This window comes from Oppia nitens, unplaced genomic scaffold (assembly GCF_028296485.1).
Source record: "Oppia nitens isolate AA-2021 unplaced genomic scaffold, nextdenovo-longstitch-racon4-pilon3 scaffold6_pilon_pilon_pilon, whole genome shotgun sequence".
Taxonomy (NCBI): Eukaryota; Metazoa; Arthropoda; class Arachnida; order Sarcoptiformes; family Oppiidae; genus Oppia; species Oppia nitens.
The window spans coordinates 496,625-521,567 of NW_026533250.1; the positions used below are offsets into that span (position 1 = coordinate 496,625).

Consider the following 24,943-nt stretch of genomic DNA (forward strand, 5'->3'; position numbering starts at 1 on the left):
AACTAATAATAATAATAATTATTATTATTATTATTATTATTATTATTATTGATATATTAATATTGAAATTATTGTTTAATCTTATAATTATTATTAATTATACATATTATGATATTTTGATTTTTAAAAAATTAGTATAATAAGTATATATATTATTATTTTTATTTTATTTGTGATAAACCTTTTGTATATTTAATACCAAAAATATTGTGAAATGAAGTTAAGTTATATATAAATGAATATATATATAGAGAGAAAATACAAATTATAAAAAGACAACAAAATATTTCTTAAATTATATTTAAAACTTATAATTGTTTCGAAAAATATAAATAAAAATCTATATATAAAAAATTAAATTATAATAATTTATTTAAGTAAAATCCTATAATATAAAAAAACAAAAATTATATAAATGTTACAAACAATAAAATAAATCACTTTTTTTTTGTTATGTCTCAGTTAATTGATTTTATATTATATATCTGTCTAATGATATAAAAATACTATACAAAAAAAATCATTATAAAAGAGATAGTAAAATCTAAGCAAACTATTAAATAAAAGCTATAAAATTAATTATCATTATTCAAAATCAGATTAATATATAATTCATAAATAATAAAAACACGTATAATAAATTTGTAACTTTTTTAATCAATAAACAAAATTGATTATTAAAAAAATTATAATAACTTTTTATGGTAACTATAACTAAAAAGATTAATAAAATGTTAGAAATATTTGAATGATTTTTAAAAAAAATTCTATTAAATCAATACAAAACGTGGTTTTATTTTTATATAATTATCATAATTATCTTAAATTTAAATAGCATATATTTATAGTATAAAACATAGATTATACAGTATTATTGCTTAAATGTAAATTATTGAAATAATTAAACTGATGATAATAATAATAATAACAAATTCACAAAAATTAATTTATCTTTTTATAAATGTTGACAAATGATAAAATTATTATTTTGAGTAAAAATCTAAATGAATTTATTTATAATTAATATTTATCACATATTAAAAATAGTCAATTTTTGACAAAATTTTTTAGATTTGTGAGTCAAATAATCTACAGTACATAATGTGATATAATTATTAAATGTTTACTCAATGCTATGATATTTACTCTTATGTTATATAAAAAATAATATATATTTTTAAAAAATTTAAACTAAAATTATTAAATAAGTTATGAATATTCAGTTCAAACTACTCAGAGATAAAACAAATATTATATATTAATTTTCATAACATACTGTATATTTCATTTTAATTAAACGCTAAATTTATAAAAATTAATTTAAATTATTGCAAAAATGTTTTTTATTAATTAATTAATTAATTTTCTAACACAACAACAAAAAATACTTTTGACAATGTTTTTAATACTATTGGTTAATTAAATTTATAAAATTGAAAATAATAATCGCAATAAAAAAAATTACACATAAATTTAATAATAATCGCATTTATCAAATGCTTTAATAATATTTGTTATAATATGGAAAAATAACAATAATTATTACGCTTTTTTAATTAATAATTAATAAGACATTACATAACACACTAAACGTGATATCCATATTCAAAAAACAGGTGATATCGTCCAATAAATCTCAAAACATGTTAACACAATAATCTGTTATCATTTTTTGTATGATATATATAATTATGCAAATATTTGAAACAAAACAATACAATAAAGAATGAAAATAATAAGAAAAATCTAATTTATTCAATTTTCTTTATTAATATCATTGAATTTAATAAAAAATGTTTTTTTTGTGTATGTGTTTGACAATAACAATATTATAATTGAATATCTGAAACATAAAGCAATCAATATTTTATTTCAATTATTGTAATGATTTAAATGATAGAAATTAACAAACAAACAAAAATAATAATCAATGATTATTAACTACACATTAATTATTATGATAAAACAAGTAAATAGAAAATAAGTTTTGAGAAAACAATTTCTAAAAGTTAATGAATAGACAAATGTCATCTCAATCTTCTTCAGAGTCTTCATCAAATATATCGATAATTTCTTCATTTCCTTCTTCGATGTCTTCCATCTCATTATTACGTAAATATTTTTCGCGTTCCTTGTGTTGGACCCTAATCTTTAGCTCTTTGTTAAATTCGATGATACGATCCAAATGTTGTTGACTCGTCAAATGGATTTGTATGTCGGGACGCGAGTAGGACTTAAAACCGCATAACTTGCAAACCAGTGTCGGCTTCTGTTGTTTGTCAGTACTATAAAAAAATAATATATAGTGTCAAACATTATTTAAAAATTATTGAAATCTAAAAATCATTATTAATAAAACATACTTTTGCTGCGATTGTTTCAATTGATCCAAATTAGTTGTTATGTCTTCATACCAGTCAAAGTTGACCAGTTGGACCTGTTCGCAGACGGGCAACAGTTCGGAATTCATTTGAGCCTCATTTTTGTCGGCAGTAGACGAGTGCTCTTTCAGATCAAACCATTTGAAACTTGGCTGATATTTACTACAATCGATAACCCGTCGGCGTCTGTCCAACAGTTGAATGATATTGCGTCTGACTTTGCGTTGCGTTGTGGCCAGAGATCCGGCGACATACTCTTGCAGCGAACGAAGACTAGCCAACAGTGTACTGATATTATAGCGGATAATATTTACTTTGATTACATCGTCTCTCGATATATCAGAATCAAAAATAATCTTTAAATATAAAATAATATTACAATTATTAGTCAATTAATAAAAGATATTTTTAATATTTTCGGCAATACCTCAGCGTCAGAGTCGGGATCGTAGCCTTTAAAAGTTCGTTTGTCATATCCGAGACCACAGATAGCGCCGACATATTCTTTGCGTTCCCGATCGGCTCTTAGTTGGACACGCGGTGCAAATAACATTGCCACAAGTGACGCAAATCCGCGTATGTTTGGCATAAGAGTTGTGTCGCGTAAAGTAATATTGTTTGTATTATTGCTTAAACCAATAGATGATGAAACCAATAGACGACCAGTTTTGGACATATAGTCGGGTTCTAACACTATGTGATTTACTGAATCTTTGTCGACGTGAACTGTTTTGTGAGCAGTTTTACGGTTGACACCAATAAAAGTACACTAAATTATAATTTAATTTAATAATATTTTCAATCAAACACATAATCAAAATTATAAAATATAATTAAGTTAGTGATTACCTCAAGAGGACTGTGTGGACCTTTAATGGCAATCTTTTCGTGACTGTCACGGAATAGATTATTTCGCTCACTGTCGACATCAAACTCGATGACATCGTCGGGATCAAAGATACCCGGTTTGTCAAAAGTTTCGAGTTTTAGCGGATCCTGCGAATGACTGAGTGTTTTGTTTCGGTCGAGACACGCCCGACGCCGGTGATCGTGATTTAGCTGCGACTGTTGTGTTTCAGTTATCTTTTCGGCCAAACCGATAGACACCAATATATCGTTGAATGATTCGTCCCGTTTGTTGCCTTCAAATATTTCCATTCTAACCACCCGATTGACCACTGAATAAATGCGGGCTAAAAACAGGTAAAATTCAAGTTTTATAATCACTATTATGTACTATTAGTATAATTAGTCATCGCATACCAGTTATTGATTTTTTCTTTAAACTATTAAAACATTTAATGGATCTCTTCGACCATCTATTGTCAAAACAACTGATAGCTGATGGGCTCACTTCAGAGAGGGAACACTCAAATGCTAGCGGAGGTATTCCTGTAAAGGATGTACTGTTACGTGACGTAACACTTGACACTTCTTTTAAGTCGTCAAACGTAAGATTGAATCCCATATCGATATAAAACACAGAAATCTAATTGTGTAAAAACAACAACAAACAGTTATCACTACCAGAAACGTCACGTTTAATGGTCCAAAACATACCCGATCCACTTCTTTGGTGCCCATTTTGTATTCAATATTATCGATACGACCTCTGCCTTGCATACGGGCCCCCTGATCATCATAATAGGGTGCGATCACAATGTCGCCAATTTTGATGGTCTCTGAGTGACAATTTCGGAACTCGCATTCGTAGTTAATCATAAACGATAGATCTTCTAAATGGGTTCTAATAAAATCGTGATCGTATTGTGCGTAAAATTTAGACGGATCCTCAATATGGGTAATCTTAATGTCTATTTCAGAACAGTCGAGCGCCGGCAGTGGTAGTTTAGCCAACTTATATCGTGGCGTAACGTGAGGTACTGCTACGCGATGCGAACGAAATGTCCTGAATTCTGACATCGATTCCTCTTTAACTCTTTAGATAAATAAAACAATATATTATCAATTATTAATAATAAAATAAAAAACAATTAATTCTATACCTCTCGAGCTTTTTCATTAGCTCAGAAAGACTGCTGGGATGAAGTCGTGACACTTCTTTGGGAATCGATCGGTAACCTCTCATAGCCAGTGCCACGTAGACAGAAGTCTTAATCAGAGTATCTTTGGCGTCTCCCATTCTTATCCTATTCAAACTGGTCAAACTCGATGACAAACTGGACATCGATGCCGTGTCGGACATCGACGAACTTGGTCTCGATTCAGACTTAATTGTTGAAAGTGACAACTCTGATGGTTCTCTCTTAAGATGAGACGGAACGTGTCGATCAAAAGCATCAGTCAATGGGTGTCTGTCATCCAAAAATGTTAGATAGACTTTAGTGTCTTCAAAGTTGAGATCAATGCGTTTCGAGCAATAAGTAGAAAACAATTGACGAATTTTGTTAGCATAGAGAGGACCCTCATTGGGTGGAAATCCGTTAATAGCCACAGTCTTAAGCGGATCCTTCGCGCTCAACATTTTCGGAATGTTTTCGATGTCTATCTGATTGCGCGTAAAGAAGTTGGGATAAAAAGCGGCGCACATCACAACCTAAATACAAACAAAATGACAATTTTTTTGTAATCAATAAATCAATCAAACCATTAGTGGCCAAACATTATCTTACTTTTACAATCAATTCGTCTTCGTGTCGATTACGCTTACGATTGGGTCGGTTAGGAGGTATGATATTAGAATAAGCTAAACGACTGATCAGATCACCGATCATGTAATCAACTTCGAGTAGACGCTTGTATTGCAAAAAGTTTTGTCGACACCAACTCTCAGCCAATTTGCCGCTCCGGTCGCCTTCAAAGTCAACGGAATATTTTTTAAATATTTTGTATGCGTTAGACAACGCAATAGCGTCACTAAATGATCGGTCGGCCCACGAAAGGCGCGATTTATAGGCGTTCAGTCCTTCATTGAAATCCTTACGGAAAATACCTTTAAATAAAGTTTTTTTTGTTGTAAATAAACGTTAATTTTAAAAAATTTACTGTAAGTAAACCGTACCATGAGTTGAAAGACAGGCAGCTATTATAATACAATCTTCGAGACAATCGAATACATGTCCCATAACGACAAGTTTGCCGAGTCGTATATCGATTGGCAAATTAGATATAATGACTCCCAATGTGGTGATATCGCCATCTTCTTCATCATAATAAACTCGATTTGTTTCCCGATCTGTAGTCATGATTTTAAAAGCGCCCACTTGTTTGAGTTGAAGCATCGATTGATAAATATCAGCCAAATCGGGTGGTGAAAGAGCTAATCCTAAGAGCTCTTTTGGTGATCCCATGTCTAACATCTTGACCCTAAGTATCGATAGATCCAGTGGTGCGCGGACCAACTCTGGCTCGTTATAGTCAGGCAAGCGTCTAAAAAAAGGTTCTTCGACTAAACGGTAAACTCGACCAGTACTTACACGTCCAGCACGACCGGCCCTTTGATCCAAATTGGCTTTTGATGCCCATTCCAGTCGAAGAACTGGGAAATGAGTTTCTATATCACATACAAGTGTTTTGGTCAGACAAAAATCAATAACATAAGTCACGTCGGGCACAGTTATAGAGCTTTCGGCTATATTGGTGGCCAATATAACTTTTCGTTCAGTGAGCAGCGGACGTTTAAAAATTTCATTTTGTTTATCAAGTGGTATGGATGAGTGAAGCGGATAAATGGCCCAATTTTTACTCGGTTTAGACGTATCTTTTTTATCCTCGAGTCGAGCCTTTAATTCAGTGATTTCCTCGAGTCCGGGAAGAAACACCAAAACAGATCCTTTAGTACTCGACTCTAATGATTAAAAAAAGTAATTACTAAATAGAAATATGATATTAATTAAGTAATTACCATCGAGACCCTCGAGGCCCTCTTCAAGTATCTTAACACAGACCTCCATAGCCTCATAAGACACACAAGGAATGTCCTTATCGATAATGGCACTCTGGTATTCACGGATATCACGGTATTGCGGTGTATCCAAAATGTTTAGACCACTTTTGATTGAAGACAAATAAAAAATTGACAATTTGTGTGGTCTCTCAATAATCTTGATGTGTGCCGGCGAAAACTCGTTGATCTGTTGACCCTCATTGTTAAAGATAGGAATTGTAAAATAGTCCATCAGTTTTGGCACTTCAAACGTGGCCGACATCAATATGATCTTTACGGATACACTTTGAACAGACATTAATCGTTTAATAACTAATAATAGCAGATCTGTATCAATGGATCGTTCGTGAACTTCATCGATAATAATATGCGAATAGTTGTCGAGTTTACGGGTGTTTATAAGTCGTTGAAGAAGTACTCCAGTCGTACAGTAAAGTAAACGAGTGTCTTCATTGACTTTCGACTTATCCATACCTATCAACAAAAAATAACCAAATATTATATGATATCTAATAAAATTGATGGTATTTTCACATAAAATACAAACCAATTTGATATCCAACAATAGTCCCCAATTCCCAGCCTCTTTCTTCAGCCACACGGGCACTGATAGACTTGGCTGCGATACGTCGCGGTTGAGTAACCACTATATTGAACGGTAATCCCTGTCCCGCACAGTGATCGGCAATGTATTGCGGAACTTGTGTAGTCTTACCGCAACCTGTGGCGCCTTCGATAATAATCACTCGGTTAATGTCGATTGCGCTCAATATCGTCTCCTCATATTTAGTGATCGGCAGTGCAGCGCGTTTTGGTTTATCGCTGGAAAAGTACTGACTAATCAATTCACTCATATCTTCGCCCTCTTCGATGGTGTGCGGAAATGCCGGAGGTTTAGCCGTACCAACACTTAATATATCAGTCGATGCCGTCGACTGAAGCGATTGGGTGGACAAAAATTGTCGTAATCTGCTTTGCGGTCGTTTAGATTGGCCACTGATCGACATCTGACTCGACGCATGACTTGGCTCCGGACTGTCGTATAACTCCTGCCGAAGTTCGGCCTTTTGTCGATTCTCTTCTATTTGCGCTTTCTGTACAACAAAACAAAATCAATAAATTATTATCACTTCAAATGTCGATACAATCAATTGATAATCAATTCAATTGTCGAAAATTATTTACAATAATCCTTTGTCTCTCTTTTTCGCGAACTTCGGTCACATATTGTTTTCCTCTGTATTTACTGTAATAAAACAAATTAATCTTAATTTAAACTGTAATAACATTGAAGTCATTCAATCGGTGGACAACAAGACATCTACTGTTGTCGAGACTGGACATCACAGTCGGCAACAATTGATAATACCTTTCTTTTTTTTCCTCTTTGACTTCGGGTTCTTCTTTCTTGACTGAATCGGCATACCATTCACGGTTAGGATTGCCGAGTGGATTGAGACTCGGATTGGTCAACATAGCGGTCGGATCGCCATCTAGTTTGAAGAACTCTTCGAAGAATCCAAACGAAACTCCAGCCTTATCTTCGGCCTCTTTCAGTCGTTTTCTTTGCTTTTCTTCTTCTTTGTCGACATCAGTCATCTCGACATCAGACGAGACAGTCGACGACTTTGGCGTCCGTCTCGACATTTTCAATGGACACCAATTGATTGGCCAAACAAACCGATTGATTCAATAATTGTTGATTCAATTGGCGCTCAATATTGTGGATCAAATGTGTTATCAATTATTGAATCAATGCTTTCAATGAAATGATTGAATGATTACATCAATGAAAAAATATATTCAATTTGTGCTAAACATTGCCAACACGTGACTAATGTTTCACATAAAACGTGTGTAAAACTCAAAACTTTTTACTTAATTTTTAAAAACTTTGTATATATTTAATAATTAATTTTTTTACAAAATTAATTATATAATTATTTATATAATTATAATATTTTTAACAAATGTAAATGCAATTTATGATTTACATGTTATGAGTAATTTTATTTTTTTATTGCTAAATATAGTTTATACAGTAGTTATTATTTTTTAAAAATATATATATAATTAATTTTTTGAATTTAATTTAATAAAAATAATTTTAGATCTTTAATTAGTTTGCTTAATATTTTTTGTTAGTTTATAATTGTATGATAACTTCAAATTATAGATCGTTATCCATAAGGACAGGGCTGTTGTTGCTGTCTGTTAGGCATAAATCCTTTGGGACCGATCATCACTCGAATAGTACCCCTAATGACCTGTCCGTCGACCATCGGTCCGCTGGACATAGAGTTGGCGCACGGACTCGTCGATCTGGATGATGACATTGGATTAGATGACTGTTGGGAACCGGCATATTGTGAACCATATCCACTAGACTGTTGACCATATCCACCATAACTAGCATATCCACCATTACTACTATCACTACCACCTCCTCCACCATAATTGGAATACTGTTGGGGTTGAGCTTTCATTTGACGACTTCCACCGCATACACCACTGAGAAGTCGTTGCGGTGAATCGTAGCCGAGACTGTCATCGGGTCGCGGACGACATCCACATTTCGTATGGTTTTTTAGCGTTACATATTCGGGTGTCGGCCTACTATCGCCACCCATACACTCAATGCTATAAAAAGCTACTCTAAGCTCCTCTTCCTGTAGGGGCAGACATGAGTGCTCTTTCTGTGGACAACAACCCGACTGATCGTTACAACGGAAGAGTAAAGTTCCTAATAAACAATTATTTTGAAATTCAATTACTATTAATAAAAACTTTTTATTCAAACATTTATAACACTTTCAAAAATATATATATATAATTATTGATTAGTGTTTAGTATTTAAAAATTTATAGCTATTTATACTAATTTGTATAAAAAATTGATAAAATGATTTTATTTAACTATTTAGTAAATTGACGTTAATATTTAGTAATAATAATAATAATAATTTTTATGTTTTTTTTTGATAAATATAGAGTATTTAATCTAATTATATAATGGATTTAACAATTTTCTTAAAGTGATATTTAGAGTATAAATACTGTAAAATATAAAACTATTAATTAATAAATTTTAAAAAAATAATATTTTATATTACAAAAAATATGATGACTAACCTCTAGGCATATATATTTTGGTGGAGTCGTCGGGATAAACAATCTGTTGTCGTGGTTGATCGCATCCACCCTCCAAACCCATTCTCATGACATTTTCTCGGGCCAAATGTTTGATATAACAGTCAGCATCGGATGTCTGGCTCCGGGCGCTCATACAGTTAGCACTTATCGATTCAATTAGCAAATCACATACATATATTATTAATAAAATATTTTTTAAATATTTCATTTGCATATTATTAGTGTTTACATATAATTTTTATTACAATTAATTTTTTGTTGTTGAAATTATAATTTAAGTTTTAGTCATACAATTATAAAAGTAAATAAATTGTTGTTTTTCGTAAATATTTATATTTTAGAAATTTTTCATCAATTTATAGTCAAATATATTTTTGATATAAAATATTTTAATATTTGTAGATTATTAAAATTAAAAACAAGTTAAAAACAATAGACTAATCAATAGTAATATTAATGAAAGTTCAGTACTCGCACCGGTAGTTAACTTATGGCAAACATATAATTAGATTTGCATTTAATTTATAAGATTATTATTAGATAACGAAAATGTGAAGGCTATGCGTAAAATTTAATTATGAAAAAAATTATATTCAATTGTTTTTCTTTATAACATTAATTTATATTAAATAAATATATATTTATTTCTTATTATGATATTTCTATTCACAGTATATCTTAGACTAATGTTGAGAAAATTAAAAGTTTTGTTTGAAAATGTTTGCAAAATTATTTTTATTTTTTGAATAGATTGGGGAATATCATTGTGAAGGACATCATTTAATTTTAGTATTTTTTATTTTTAGTAAAAATATTTTTTATTATTATTATTTTTAAAATAATTATTAAAATACGATCAACAAAAGTATTGAAAATAGAAAAATAATAATGTTTATTTATAATTAAACATTTATTTAATTTACAATTAAAACTTATTTATCAAATATAGTAATAGTTTATCAAAAAATAGACTTTTTTAATTTTATCTACACTTTATAATTAATAAAAGTTTATAAATAGAATTAACCATAGTCAATAGCCTCTGTATAAAACTATATATTTATATATACAATTAATTAATAAGATTATATTGATTAAAAAAATCAAATATATTTATGGCATTGAACTTAACTGACAAAAAATGTAATTATAATTTTAATTATTTTCATTTTTTAAGATTTTCAAAATTAGTTGTAAAAACAAAATATGAATATGATTTTAGCAATATTTTTTAAATGTTTAATTTACAATCACATTTACATTATATAAATAATAAATATAATTTTATATATAGTTTATTGATTAAATGAATTTAATAAATATTAAATATATAATAATAATTTTAATCAATTGTCTTATTAAGACATTTCAATCGCTAAATATATCAGACATCGATTCCCATGTATTACTACACAATAGAGTAAAGAATACATTAGTCGAGATAGCAATCAATGGTCGTTGCGATCTACCGAAGCCTACTGTAGTATATGTTAACGATACTAATAATAAGATATATTTGCCCCGGGCTACCATACTGTATCGGTGTAGTGATCTGTTTGCCTGTTGTCCCAATCCGAGACAAACTTGTAGAGCCAGTGAGGAACAGGAGGTCGACATTGGTTTTTATACATTGGTTAAAACAGATGATGGCATTACGGAACGGTAAGTAAAATATGTTACATTTTCTTAGAGGGATAGTTATCTGATAGCAATTTCTTAGACACATTGAGACAATTAGGTTTTCCAATCATACAAAATGTCAATGCCGTCGACGAGACGATCTGCAGACTAGCGGATCCACTATAAGACATGAAAATATCAATGGAAAATATCCACATAAAGAAGTTACGACAAAACAATTGAATGATAGCAAAGGGCATAATAAGACAATGTTTATTGAGATGCATATGAAAAAAACTAATAATTATACCACTTCTTTCATATCATCAACAACGACAACAAGATCTTTGACACCCAAAATAGTTTCGAAGACTACAACTATACCTCATATTAGTATATCCTCTAAAAAACAGACCATAACTTCTATACAATACACACCAACGACACAGAGACCAAGTTTAAGAATAACTAAATTGTTGTCGACGAGCACTTCCAGCAAAACACTATCGACCACAACATCGGTAAGTTTGAGAAAAATGATATTAATAACTAACAATCTATTAATATACAAGACACATATCAATCCCACTGTCATCGGTGGCAAAACAATTGAAAAATTTCAAAATTCATATACATCTGCACCAACAAGAAAATTACATACAATTGGCATCATTTTTAACACAACTGTACCAACAACTCAAACAATATCATCGACTACTATAAGATCAACACTAAAGATGACAAAAACAACTGAACCGCATAAGAGTACCATTAATTATGGAGAATTGGAACGGGAAGAGGATCTCAACCCAGAAGAGGACGTCACTTCTTATTCAAAGCCCGGCCACGGATTTGATATTTTCTTTACAAATGATGTATTTTTTAGGTCATACACGAGTACAACACCGATGCCATCGCCGTACAACAGGCCACTGGTCACCAAACGTTGTAATCGACATTAAATAAATAATTAATTCTTTTTTAATTAATTTAATAGTAAAAAATGATTATCGTATTTATATTTGGTTTTAAAAAACAATTATAATATCTATCAGTTTTAAACAAAAATGTTGATTGATTACTAAAAAATATATTTACGGTAATATAAAAAATATTGCATAAAAATCACACAAAATATTTGAAAACACTTAAAAAAACATTTTTAAATTGAAATTTAAATTAAACATTTTGTTGAAAAATAATTTTTTTTTAAATTCAAACAAATCTAAATTTAATTGCGTTTACTTTGTTTTTTATGACTAGTATTTAATTGGTGTAATGTTTGACAAGAGTATTGTCTGTCTCTGATGTCGTTGAGCTTATGAGACGAGAGATCAGATAATTGAGAGAACTTTTGACCGCAGAAGACACAAATGTGCGGCTTTTTATTGTATGGATTAATTGGAAAAGTTTTAGATATCTTTTCAACAGTACGATTGGCCTCAACATCGGGAGTGACATCTGTCAAAATGTTGGTTGTATTGGAGGCATGTTTTTGATTATTATGTACTTTAAGTTCAAAATTTAAATTAAATGATTTTCCACAACCATTAACATCACATTTATATTGCTTTTCAATCGGTATTGCAGTCAGTTTTGGTAAATCATGGCTTTTGGCTGACTTTGATTTACAATAGTATTTCCAGTGTTTTTTGAGTGTTACCTCAGTTTTAAATAGTTTGCCACAATCTGGTCGATCGCATCGGTACTGGTTTTCTTTAACCACTGTTTCTGGCGAATAGTTCGGTAAATTAATATCTAATTCCTCGACATTCTTCTTCTTCTTCGCAGAGCTTTCATCAGTCCTGTGCTTATGATCTCTATGTTTTGACAACTCTTTATGTGTGGCAAACATTTCGTAGCAATTCTTGAATCGACATTTGAAAGAATTTACACGTCTCTCGTCTGACTTATTATTATTATTATTATTATTATTATTATTATTATTATAATTACAATCAATTGGAAGACAAGTTTTTGTGGATGAAAATGGAGTGGAAGTTAAGTGTCTGGTATTAGTCAACAATTGACTGTCGAATAGTGATGTCGTTGTTGACGTCGATGACGAAGCTGTCGATATACCACTTGTGGTTATGTCATCAATCGATCGACAATTGGTCGACTGCTCGCTAATCGGTAGAGTTTGACAACTACTCTGTCCATTAGTGGACGACTTCTCTGAAGTAATCAAATCGTTTACGTTTTGGTCAACTGTTGTTTCTGTCGATTGTAAATTGTGATCAAAATCAGTCATTTGATTCTCTGCCGACGGTTCAGTCGGTGATTGCAAATGTTTGTCATTAATTTCGGTGTCGTCTAAAACAATTATCTCAAATTTAACCACTGTTTTCGTCGACGCGTCGTTGATATCATTGGCAATCTTTCGGACCAAACTCTTTTCAAAACACTGTCCATCGGTTGCCTTCAAAACGGTTAATATCTTCTTTAACGCCGATTTTTGTGCCAAATTAATGTTGAGATCATTGATATCTTTATCGACGTCTAACAACAGTAACAGCTCTTTGCTATCAAAACCGTTGTCTAATAAGACTTTAATGGTGTTGTCTGTAATCAATTGACTTTTTTTGAAGAAAGTTGTAGTAAAACAATTGTCTGTTGAATTCAACGACATTATCAACACATTTACAATAAATTGATTGAAAAGAAAAATATATAATTATTGCAATTGATTTCAAATTTGATGATAACCTAAAAAACACATTTTAGTTGATATGATATTAAATTAATTTAATACTAATATTACTATTAATAGTATGAAAGTGTTGACTAAATTATTATACATGTGTTGAGAGGTTTGTCTACTTATGTGACAAACTGTTATGTTTTGCGCCAAATGTTTTCAAACTTAAAATTGAAAATAAATTTAATTGATAACTAATTAACAGACATAAGTAACGTTATTATAATTATAAAAATATATGTAAATTACGATAATATGAAATGTTTTAATTAATTAAATTAATTTTTTTTACAAAAGTTAATCAATTTAACATTTACCGAAATTTTCGATAATAATAATAATGATTATATTGTATTCGTTGTAAATAACATTTTTGTTAATTTGTTTTTAAAGTCAAATATTTTTTTTTGTATTTAAAATTAAATAATGATAAGTTTATGAGTATATAAATTGTATTGTATATAGAAAATACCGTTAAAAAGCCAACTGAGCTTATATTACGGCCATTAATATCATTGCACACAACAATCAAACACATATTGTTCAACAATTAGTTAAGTTTTGTAGATAAATATTATATAACTTTTGTAAGTCATTGATAAGGCACAGGTCTATCACTAAAAATACCGTTTTTCTCAAATCATTTGTCTTTAATGTCCTTATCGTTGGCAATGATATGTGTCAGTCGATGATTACGAAGTTCTTCAAAATGGCTAAACTTTTTGTTACATTTTGAGAACAGACAGTCATATTTAATCTCTTGAATATTTTTTATTGTCTTCATATTCTTTGACGAACTCTGAGATGATGTTAACGATGTCTTTCTTTTGCGTCGTTTGCCACCCGATCTCATTGTTGACGTCGAGTTGTACCCATTATTCATCTCTTCAACTTCTTCTTCATCTATTTGACTCTCAGTCTGAGATTCATCAGTAATGGTGGTCATCGACATATCATTTGTCGATACATTATTGTCTTCAATGCTATCGGCGGGCAAAGTGTCGTCACTCGATTGATTGCTATTGAATTCCTGAGAGTTGTCATCAATTGAATCACTTTCTGAACGTTTGTCTATTATCAATGCGTGAGTTTCTTCTGCTGTATTTTTGTCAATATTTTTTGGCGCAAATGTTTGATCAATAAGTGAACTCCTGAGCACATATCGGGTTCCGATACAGACATCACATTTGTCCAATAATTTTTTCGTTCTTTCATATCGTTCTCTAATTTCATCGATTCTACATTTGGGACCAATTGGTGGCCGATTTCGGCGAACCAGTTGTCTATTTATGGCAGGCGTTGACGTTACTTCTGGCTTTGGCATTTGCAAAGATAAACTATTAGTTGATAATCTACTCGTAGATGGTTTCGGTGATACATCTGATTGATGACTATTAGAAGGAATGGGTGATATCATAATACAAGGTTGAGTAACATTATAAAGTGTTTCATCAATGGATCTCTTCAATTCTCTACTTTGATGACTAGTTGTTGGAATGGGTGATAACAGTGTGGCTGATGGAGATGTCACTAATGATTTTCTTTTGCTTGAATTAGTCTCAACAATACTATTGAAGTCACTATTAGTGTTTACTGTAGCTGTTGTTATTGTCGTCGTTATCACTGGAGGTAGTTGTGGTGTTGTCATTACAGAAGAGAGTGATGTTGTTGTCGTTGAAGACAGTGGTAATGTTATAGCAGAAGACAGTGATGTTGTCATTACTGAAGACAATGATGTTATCACTGGATGCAGTGGTGATGATGTATTGGTAGTACTGACAGATTTGCATTGTTCAAATAAGTTGTTAAACAATTGATCAATTGGTTCCTTCTTAACAACAAAACTACTTCCCGATGGACTATCAATCGGTTCCGACTTTACGGCACTCGCGACGATAGAAGTGTCAATTGGTTCAGTCTTAACGAGACTTATATTGGCTTTTGTGTCACTGATGTCTTGAGCTATCTTCTGCTGGAGACTCACTTCAAAATCGGTTTCCTCTGATTTCTTCAGTTCAATCAAAATCTTTTTTAGTAATATCTTCTGAGCCAATGCTATGTTCAACGTTTCCAAGTCTGTGTCGATGTTGATGAGTAAGAGTAGCTCTTTATCTTCGAAACCATTGTTAATCAGTTCATCGATGGTTACCTCTTTGATCAATGGATTCTTACGGAGAAAATCGCGGGTAAAACAACTGTCCGCTGTTGACGAAGAAGACGCCATTGTTTTACTACATTTGCGGTCAACTAATTAGATAACTATTAATATCTTATATAATATAATAACAATATATTTAATAACAAAACAAAAACAATAACAATGTCTTTGGCTTATCATTCATATCATTACAAAACAACACAACACTACAAATGTGTCACAAATTTCATATACTTATTGTAAATACCAGTCCTCTCTCTCTCTCTCTCTCTCTCTCTCTCCTCTCTCTCTCTCTCTCTCTCTCTCTCTCTCTCTCTCTCTCTCTCTCTCTCTCTCTCTCTCTCTCTCTCTCTCTCTCTCTCTCTCTCTCTCTCTCTCTCTCTCTCTCTCTCTCTCTCTCTCTCTCTCTCTCTCTCTCACACACACACACACACACACACACACACAACACACACATTGATAGCCAATGTTTTATTTGTTTTATTGATAACTAAAATCAAATATTAATATTAAGCGCCAAATACTTTAATAACTTTTAACTTATACAGTATTAATACAAATAATGTAATTTATTTAACTAATATTAAATCAAACTAACGTTAAGCTGTATATACATAAATATACGTTAAAATAGAAATAATTATATAGATGATAATAAATTTATTGAAAATATTTTTATACAATAGATACAAATGAAATGATATACTGTATTATATAATAAATCATTGAATTAGTACAAGTGATAATGATTTGATGATTATTACCTTAAAAATGTTGGTGTATATGACATTATAAATTTAATCAATTAAAAATAAATAACAAAAATTAAAACTTTAATCAAATAAAAAAATATAACAAAATTAATTAATAAAATTTGTTAAAAATTGTAAATTATAAAATCAATTAATAAATGCATATTACGTTAAAAAATACTAATTGTATTAATAATTATAATATTAAATTGATTTTAAACATTCAAAACCCGACAATTTAGAGTAAATATTACATTATTGTCATTCAATGTATAGTAATAGACAGACAGTTAGTTATATCATCATAATTGGTGTCATTGTTTAACACTATCACCAGTGTCTTCATCTTCGTTATTATCATCAGTGTTGACCAGAATAGCCTTTGCGTGAATCAGTCGGTGTTCTCGTAGTTCTTCGCAATTGTCAAACTTGAGGCTACAATTGGAAAACAGACAGTCATATTGTATGTCTTTATTCTTCTTCGACTTTTTCTTCCAATTCAATCTTTTTCGTTTGATTCCTCCTCTCGGGTATTGTTGTCTAACAGACAGTTCACCGCTGGACAGCTCATTGTCGTTGTCATCCGTTTGACTATTAGTTAACTCATGAGTTAACTCTTCATTTATAACCAAAGATTTGTTATCAGTATTACTACTACTACTAGTAATAGTAGTCTTGTGATGATCACAACCATTAATGGCATCGCTGGCTGAAGAAGACAGGTCTTCATTGTTTTTAACTTTGTTTGTCACACTTCTAGTGTTAATACGTTTAGGTTTAACCATTGGTTTCGTTGAAGTGATGGTCGATGAATTCAAACCCATCACTTGTTCATCAATTAATCATATCATTCAATAGTATCACCAAATCATTTGACACCACCAACGATGACAACGACAACAACGGCTGTTATCAATAGACATAATATACTTTTCAAACAGTAATATGAGATATAAAATACAGTCTAATAATAACTATTTGAATTTGGTTTCACATACAGTAAGTCAATAGCTTAGACATGTCGTTCCCCTCTATAAACATAACAGTGCTCTCTATTGTCTAATTAAATCTATAAAATGTGACAATATTTTCAAATTTATCTCTAAATTGGCAAATATTTCACTGAAACTTACAGATAATTCTATAAAATAGTTTGAATAAAAAAATCATATTAAATAAGTTATATTATTATTAATATTTATTAAATTTATTAAAATGATATCATTTATATATATTATCTTTGTTTAGTAATTTACAGTCCAATTGAATTGTCTGTACAATCATTAAAGCCGACTACAGATCACATGAATGTGTGGACAACAACACAATGAATAAAGTGATAAATAAATAATACACAAATACATTGTCTTTTTATATACAGTACTATAAAATACAATATTATTTAGTTTGACATACAGTACAGTATTATTATATTAATATATTGATTAATTAAATTATTCTTTATATTTATATATATTTGTGTAGTATTACAGTATTATATAGACTCTATAATAGAGAGTCTATATTATAGAGAGTCTCACAATTCAATATTAATCAATATTATACAAGTTGTCTGTATTTAGACAATTTTAATCTACTTTATAATATAAAGTTTGTATTCGGTATATAAATTATATACTATACTGAATATATATTTTCATACATTTTGTACATTACAACAATTATTGATTATTGGGATTTTATTAATAATAATAATAAGTTGCTAATGTATTGCATAAATATATAACAAACATTTATTTAAAATTAACATTAATTATTATATTTATATTTCCATTAGAATCTGTTAAATCTATAATTAAATTTGCATTTAAGTGATTGAATTTAGCAGTAATTGAAAATCAAATTTATGAATACAAAAGTTTAATTTTATTACAATAGTTTGCCAATATATATATATATATATATATATTATATCTTATATATATTAGTTTATATGTTATAACAGATAATTTTAAGTTTTGTATATTTGTTTGACTCTAAATATCATAGAGTAAATCATTATGTTATTTGTAATTTTGATTATTGAACATTATTTTTTATTTGTTATGCTATAAATACAATAAATATTAAACGCATAGTTAACTTAATATTTTAGTGATATAAAGTATAACATTTAATTTATATTAATAAATATTGATATCATAGTACAGTATCTAAAAATTTTCAATAATATAATACTCAAAATTCTATGAAAATGCATAAAAATCTCTAAGAGATAGTCATCTATTTAGGAGAAATTTGAATTAATATTTATAAATTATAATATAATTATGAATTATAAGTTTTAATGTTAATTAATAAAAATTGTACATTTCAAATAAAAAACGTAAAGTTTAAAATTATATTAAGGTATTGATTTGATAATTTTATTATAAAACTTTATAATGTAATTATGCAAATTCATTGCTAGATTATAATTTAAACTTAATTTTGTGATATAATGAGATTATTCACTTAAGAAACAAATTTCAAAAATATTATGACAATTATTATTTTCTTTTAATTAAAATTGTATGTTGAATCAAAATTTGATTTGATTTAAAATATTTTATATTTAGCACTAATATACAAGTTTATTGTGATATACAGTATTATATATGAGTTATTTACCAATTATTTTAAAGGTTATATTTATTTTATTTTTTGAGAACAGGTATGTCTCTACAGTATATATAATATATCAATATATCTCTTTCCTCGAGTAATATTTACATAACATGTATCCCAGAGTTAATGTTTAGGATTTCCTATCTATTTATAGATTGTATGATATATTAGATGTTGTTGTATGGCTAGTATTTTTTAACAAATAAAATGTTTGCAATTATTTTGTTGTTAAACATTAATTTAATTTTTTTATAAAATTAAATTTGACAACAAATTCAATGGCTAAACAAATATAAATACCATATACATAAATATAAATTTATATTATCTATAAAAAAGATCATAAGTTTATATTTGTATATTTAATAAAAAAATACGACAATTACCGACACACTGTCGATGTGTTGTTATGTAATCCTTGAAACCAACAAATGGTGAAAATAATTGTCGCAAAAAAATTAGTTCATAATTTTAGATATAAATATAAATTTATTTATATTTTAAATTATGATATAAATGGCCAAATAAATTGTTTAAAAAAATTATTTAAAACTTTAGTGAATTATTTTATAATTAGTTAGACAACACTTCATAATATAATGGAAAACTGTTGCTTAAAAATATCACTTATATTATTAATGTTTTATGTTTATCATTGCTATACAATATCACCGATTTGGCCAAATCATGATATATCAACTCTAAAACTTTTGCAAATAGTCCACAGACATGGAGATCGAGCGCCCATCAGTTTTCCGCCTAACGATCCCTATAAAGACCCGAAATACTGGAAGGAAGGTATCGGCCATCTGAACACTAAAGGCAAGTATCGTATGTATAGAGTCGGCCAATTCATACGCCGGGAGTACAGCGAATATTTAGGCGACGCATACTCGCCACGAGAGGTCTACGCCCGCAGCTCTCTATCGCATCGATGCATAGAAAGTGTGTCGACATTACTGGCGGGTGCTTACCCACCGCGAACCGCTGACTGGCAGTGGAATAACGGTAGCGAAGCACAGTTGGGTCAGGACTGGCAGCCCATACCAATCGAAACCTTTATGCCAAAGAAGGACGACATTGTTTTGCGTCAGGAAAAGCACTGTCCGATCGTTTACATGGAACGCGAAAAGACATACAGAGCACCTGAAATCCAAGAATATCTGAAAAATCGTACCCAACTATTCGCTAAACTGTCCGAAATTGTAGGCTATCCAATAGATTCGGTCAAAAAGTGCGGTCAATTACACACTGCCTTACAAATTGAAATGCTTAACGGCTACTACTGGTCTCATGTGTGGTCACGTGAGGAACAGCAACAAATTGTTGACCAATTGCTGGACATTCATCGAATGGCATACAGGTGTGTGTGTGTGTGTGTGTCTGCTATACATTTAGCTTAACTATTAATATTATAACTATAATAATAATAATTATTATTATTTTAATTACAGAATCGATTGGAACAGTACTATAATTAAACGTTTGAGAGCCGGCGGTTTGGTTAAAGAGTTAAAGAAAAACTTTAAATCAGTATTGAAAGAAACCAACGATAAGAAAGTCTACATATATTCGACACACGACTCAATGTTGGCCACACTTATGCACGCATTGAGCATCTTTGACAATGATTTACCACTTTTCGGGTCAACACTACTATTTGAATTGCATCACAACTCTAATCTTGTCGACGACCAGTATTTTATTCGTATCTATTATTTGCGGGACACGTTTGCCGAGTCGCCAACACCGGTCCAGTTGGGTAATTGTGGCAACAAATATGATTGTCCGCTAACAGAGTTTCTCGAGTCAACCAAACATTTGATTTATGAAAATTTTAAGAAAGAGTGCAAAAATTTTGTGAATCACGAAAAGTATATCTACGACGACAAACTTTATTTTATTAAATAATAGTTTTTACAAATTGTATATATATATTGTATAATTTTTAAAAATATTTTATATTCAATTATATAGTCATCTAACAATTTATAAAATTTTTGTGTATATGAATAAAACTATTTTTTTAAAAAGCAATTATTGTGTTTTATAAAATATTTTATTAAAGATTTATTTATCAGAAATTAATGAATTATTTGTAGATTTTTCTTTAGTTTAGTTTATTTAATGATACATTTGTTAGTCAGTATATAAACTCACATAACGTTATATTTGATTTATAATTATAATTTATAATTACATTATAATGTCAATCAAATGCAATACTAATATACAATATATATTAATTAGTAATAAATATATACTGTATAACAAACAACCTTCAATTAGATTCCGAAATTGTGTTAATAATAATAAGTTAAATTGAATTCAAATAAAACAAAAAAGAATTGCATATAATATCTATTAATATTATACAGATATACTTTATATATATATATATATTTGTATATAATCTTATAAGTTATAAATACATTTTATTTTTAAATATTACATAAATTTACTCATTTATTTATACAATTATAAAAACTAATATTTATAAATTTAGTTTGTTTTTATTATATCTTTATCTTTGAGTAATATTGTTATTATATACATTTACATAATAGAAATAAGCATAAAATTTATTTAACATTGTTAAGAAGGTTATTTTTTTAATTATAAATGAATTAAAATAAAATAACAAAAAATATATTAGATATTATATCAAAATTAAATGCTAATCATATTATCATTATAAAATTTTAGTCATGCATCACAAATGTTAAGCAATTATTTAGATATAAATAGTGAATATAAAATAGATATTACAAAATAATATTAATGTTCACAAAATATTTTAGAAATGTTACAACATTTTTAAAAATATATAACTATTTGATCAATAAATATTGGATAACATACAGGAAATCAACTATAATTATTATAGAGTTAACAAAAAACTATTTTTTGTCAATACTTAATGATTGTCAAAATAGTGTTACTAATTAATTAAATTTTAAAAATATTTCACAGTATATCAATCTATCAAAATATAACCTACTATTAAGTAATTTTATAAAAATTTTTAAAAGTTTATTATTGTGTTGTAAAGTTTATCGTATTTATGTTTTAAAACATGTGTTTAGTTAATGAACTAAATTTGAATGCAATTAAATAATAAATTTATATGTTGCCTATACTAATAATACTAATGTATAGCAATTTTGAGATTACTTGTAATAATAATAATTATTATAATAATCACTTAAATTGATGGCACTTACAATGATTAGATAACTAATGTGCGTTAATATTGAATTTATTTATTTTTTTGTGTGTCAATAAATTTTTTATATACTGTACAACTCAAAATATACTTAAATAAAATGTATAATAAAAAATATTATAAAAGTATTTTTAGTTAATTTAAGTTAATATTTTATAATTATGTTTTTAACTATAAAAAATTGTTGACACAAAAATACTTAGTATTTAAAATAATTTGAAATTGATTGCAAAGTTGTTATCAAAAAATTTACACAATATTATCATTCATTATGATTGTGATGACAACAATTGCTACAATAGTTTTGACGGCCGGTCTATTACAAGCTCAGACAGTTCCCGATTGGATTGATCACAATATAGAAACACTAAGACTTGTACAGATAGTGCACAGACATGGAGAACGGACAGCACTTAAGGACTCGTTTCCCACTACTGACCCGTTTCGGGACTCAAAGTACTGGCCCGAAGGTTACGGTGCGTTGACCAATGCAGGCAAATATCGGATGTATAAAATTGGCGAATATTTACGGCAATGGTATGACCTGTATTTGGGTGACGACTATTCACCCCGCGAAGTGTATGCCCGGAGTTCGATAGAGCACAGGTGTATCGAAAGTGTACAGTGTTTGTTGGCCGGTCTCTATCCAGAAACCCGTGGCATATGGAACTGGGCTCAAACGGGTAATCCAGTATTGGCCAAAATGTGGCTACCGTTTCCTATCGAGACATTTATGCCCAAAGATGACGACACACTACTTGTTCCTCATAAGAAGTGTCCGAAGGCGACAAAAGAACATCAAATTATCAGCGATTCCGAGGATGTGATGAAAATATTTACGGATTACAACTCAAATACAATCAGTCAGTATCTGAAGATATTGTTCAACGAATCGATAACAAGTCTCTATAGAGGACAACAATTTTACGATACACTCAATATTGAATGGGAAAGGGATCGCATTTGGCCTAACTTTACCACAACTGATGCGCCATATAATCAAACGCAGGTTCTGGATGTGTTGCGTGTGTTTTCAGTAGGAAGTTATGTCTATGATTGGAACCGGGAGTTTATATTGAGAATTAGGATCGGAAATCTCATTCAGACGCTCATCAATAACATGAAACTCGTAATCGATAGCAAACATAACGAGAGTAGTGTTAAAAAACCATTTAAATTGTATGTGTATTCAACTCACGACACGATAGTCGTACCTCTCTTACAATTACTAAATCTATATAACAATATGATACCGGCCTACGGTGCATCCATTATATTTGAATTACATGAGCGACCTAACAGTGCACAGGTAGCCGACAAATACTTTGTCGACATTTACTATTTTAACGACACACTTAACCGTATACCATATAAACTGAATTTGGGAAAACCGTTTGAAACTTTTGAATCACAAAATACCAAATGGTTTTACGAGGATTTTAATAAACTATGCGGTATTGATGATGACAATAGTGAGGCCAATAAAAATGTTGTTTTGGGTCAAATGTTATTTATGGTGGTCGGCATAGCTATTGGCGTTGCATTACTGGGMATCAATATACTGGTCATCAGATTCATGAGGAGTCACTGAAATTGAATAACAGATTGTGTCATAATATTCTTGATTTTAAAAATTATGTTTCAATATATGTATAAATAATGAATATTTTTATTTTTATTATTATACTTATGTAATTCATTGAAATTATTGTTATTATTATTACTATTACAACAAAATTAATATTATACGCGAATATTACAACAAAATTATAAATGACTTTAATTAACAAAATATCTAAAATATAATGTATTGACAAAATAGTTCTCTAATTTGTTTGTTATTATAAATATCAAACTAAATATAAATATTAAATATTTAGATCACAAAAATATTTGTAATTTGTTTAAATTGTCACATACTGTCACAAAAAAAATATTGATATACTGTATATTAAATACCGGTATATATAATATATATGTACATAACTTTACATTATAGTTAAAATTGAGTACAATTTAATAGACAAATACATTATCTGCAATGATGAGTAAAATATGTGTACTATTAGTAAATTTTTATATGCATATAGTTTTAAGATATAAATTATATATATTTAACACAAATTTTATTGATCACTGCTCAATTAATTGACAATAAATGAGATAAATTATATAACATACAGTATATATATAAAAACTATTGATTTAGACAACTTTTGAATGTTAATTAAACCAAAAAACAAATTAATCTCATGTTTAATATAAATTAAATTCATTAAATAAATTTATTAATAAAACATTCAATAGTGGTCTATTATATTCTTAAAAATATAATTAAAAAAATTTATAAAAAATTAGTCAATGTAATGTATAGCAAACATGTGTCGTACAAATAAAAATATTATATAAATTAAATA

General features: G+C 29.2%; 5 protein-coding genes across 5 annotated transcripts; 3 read left to right on the plus strand and 2 right to left on the minus strand.

Annotated features, from left to right (window-relative positions):
- Window positions 1–2,032: 2,032 nt before the first annotated feature.
- Window positions 2,033–8,118, minus strand: LOC128962347 (ATP-dependent RNA helicase TDRD9-like). The gene is made up of 13 exons (XM_054308722.1): window positions 7,658–8,118; window positions 7,474–7,534; window positions 6,836–7,382; window positions 6,247–6,762; window positions 5,404–6,189; window positions 5,015–5,334; window positions 4,388–4,938; window positions 3,942–4,320; window positions 3,645–3,870; window positions 3,231–3,574; window positions 2,809–3,150; window positions 2,364–2,737; window positions 2,033–2,285 (listed from the first exon to the last, which is right to left on the minus strand). The coding sequence occupies exons 1-13, from the start codon at window positions 7,933–7,935 to the stop codon at window positions 2,033–2,035; spliced, it is 4,977 nt and encodes a 1,658-aa protein (XP_054164697.1). The 5' UTR covers window positions 7,936–8,118.
- A 350-nt stretch (window positions 8,119–8,468) lies between these two features.
- On the minus strand, window positions 8,469–9,574 carry LOC128962348 (uncharacterized). Its single transcript, XM_054308723.1, has 2 exons — window positions 9,421–9,574; window positions 8,469–9,031 (listed from the first exon to the last, which is right to left on the minus strand). The coding sequence occupies exons 1-2, from the start codon at window positions 9,572–9,574 to the stop codon at window positions 8,469–8,471; spliced, it is 717 nt and encodes a 238-aa protein (XP_054164698.1).
- A 520-nt stretch (window positions 9,575–10,094) lies between these two features.
- Window positions 10,095–12,023, plus strand: LOC128962349 (mucin-5AC-like). Its single transcript, XM_054308724.1, has 4 exons — window positions 10,095–10,112; window positions 10,805–11,103; window positions 11,162–11,582; window positions 11,634–12,023. Exons 1-4 carry the CDS (start codon window positions 10,095–10,097, stop codon window positions 12,021–12,023), a joined length of 1,128 nt encoding a protein of 375 aa, XP_054164699.1.
- A 7,915-nt stretch (window positions 12,024–19,938) lies between these two features.
- Window positions 19,939–21,211, plus strand: LOC128962350 (prostatic acid phosphatase-like). Its single transcript, XM_054308725.1, has 2 exons — window positions 19,939–20,663; window positions 20,755–21,211. Exons 1-2 carry the CDS (start codon window positions 19,939–19,941, stop codon window positions 21,209–21,211), a joined length of 1,182 nt encoding a protein of 393 aa, XP_054164700.1.
- Window positions 21,212–22,771: 1,560 nt separating this feature from the next.
- LOC128962273 (prostatic acid phosphatase-like) lies at window positions 22,772–24,125 on the plus strand. The gene has a single exon (XM_054308638.1). The coding sequence runs from the start codon at window positions 22,798–22,800 to the stop codon at window positions 24,115–24,117; it is 1,320 nt and encodes a 439-aa protein (XP_054164613.1). The 5' UTR covers window positions 22,772–22,797; the 3' UTR covers window positions 24,118–24,125.
- The last annotated feature ends 818 nt before the right edge of the window (window positions 24,126–24,943 follow it).

Coding starts and splice junctions, on each gene's coding strand:
- LOC128962347 (XM_054308722.1), bottom strand. CDS start 7,935: ATGTCGAGACGGACGCCAAAGTCGTCGACTGTCTCGTCTGATGTCGAG. Junction 3,575..3,644: donor AAAGAAAAAATCAATAACTG/GTATGCGATGAC, acceptor ACCTGTTTTTAG/CCCGCATTTATTCAGTGGTC. Junction 3,151..3,230: donor GTCCACACAGTCCTCTTGAG/GTAATCACTAAC, acceptor ATTATAATTTAG/TGTACTTTTATTGGTGTCAA.
- LOC128962349 (XM_054308724.1), top strand. Junction 11,104..11,161: donor GATGATGGCATTACGGAACG/GTAAGTAAAATA, acceptor GCAATTTCTTAG/ACACATTGAGACAATTAGGT. Junction 11,583..11,633: donor CACTATCGACCACAACATCG/GTAAGTTTGAGA, acceptor TTAATATACAAG/ACACATATCAATCCCACTGT.
- LOC128962350 (XM_054308725.1), top strand. CDS start 19,939: ATGTTTTATGTTTATCATTGCTATACAATATCACCGATTTGGCCAAAT. Junction 20,664..20,754: donor ATTCATCGAATGGCATACAG/GTGTGTGTGTGT, acceptor TTTTAATTACAG/AATCGATTGGAACAGTACTA.
- LOC128962348 (XM_054308723.1), bottom strand. CDS start 9,574: ATGAGCGCCCGGAGCCAGACATCCGATGCTGACTGTTATATCAAACAT. Junction 9,032..9,420: donor CAAAATATATATGCCTAGAG/GTTAGTCATCAT, acceptor ATTGTTTATTAG/GAACTTTACTCTTCCGTTGT.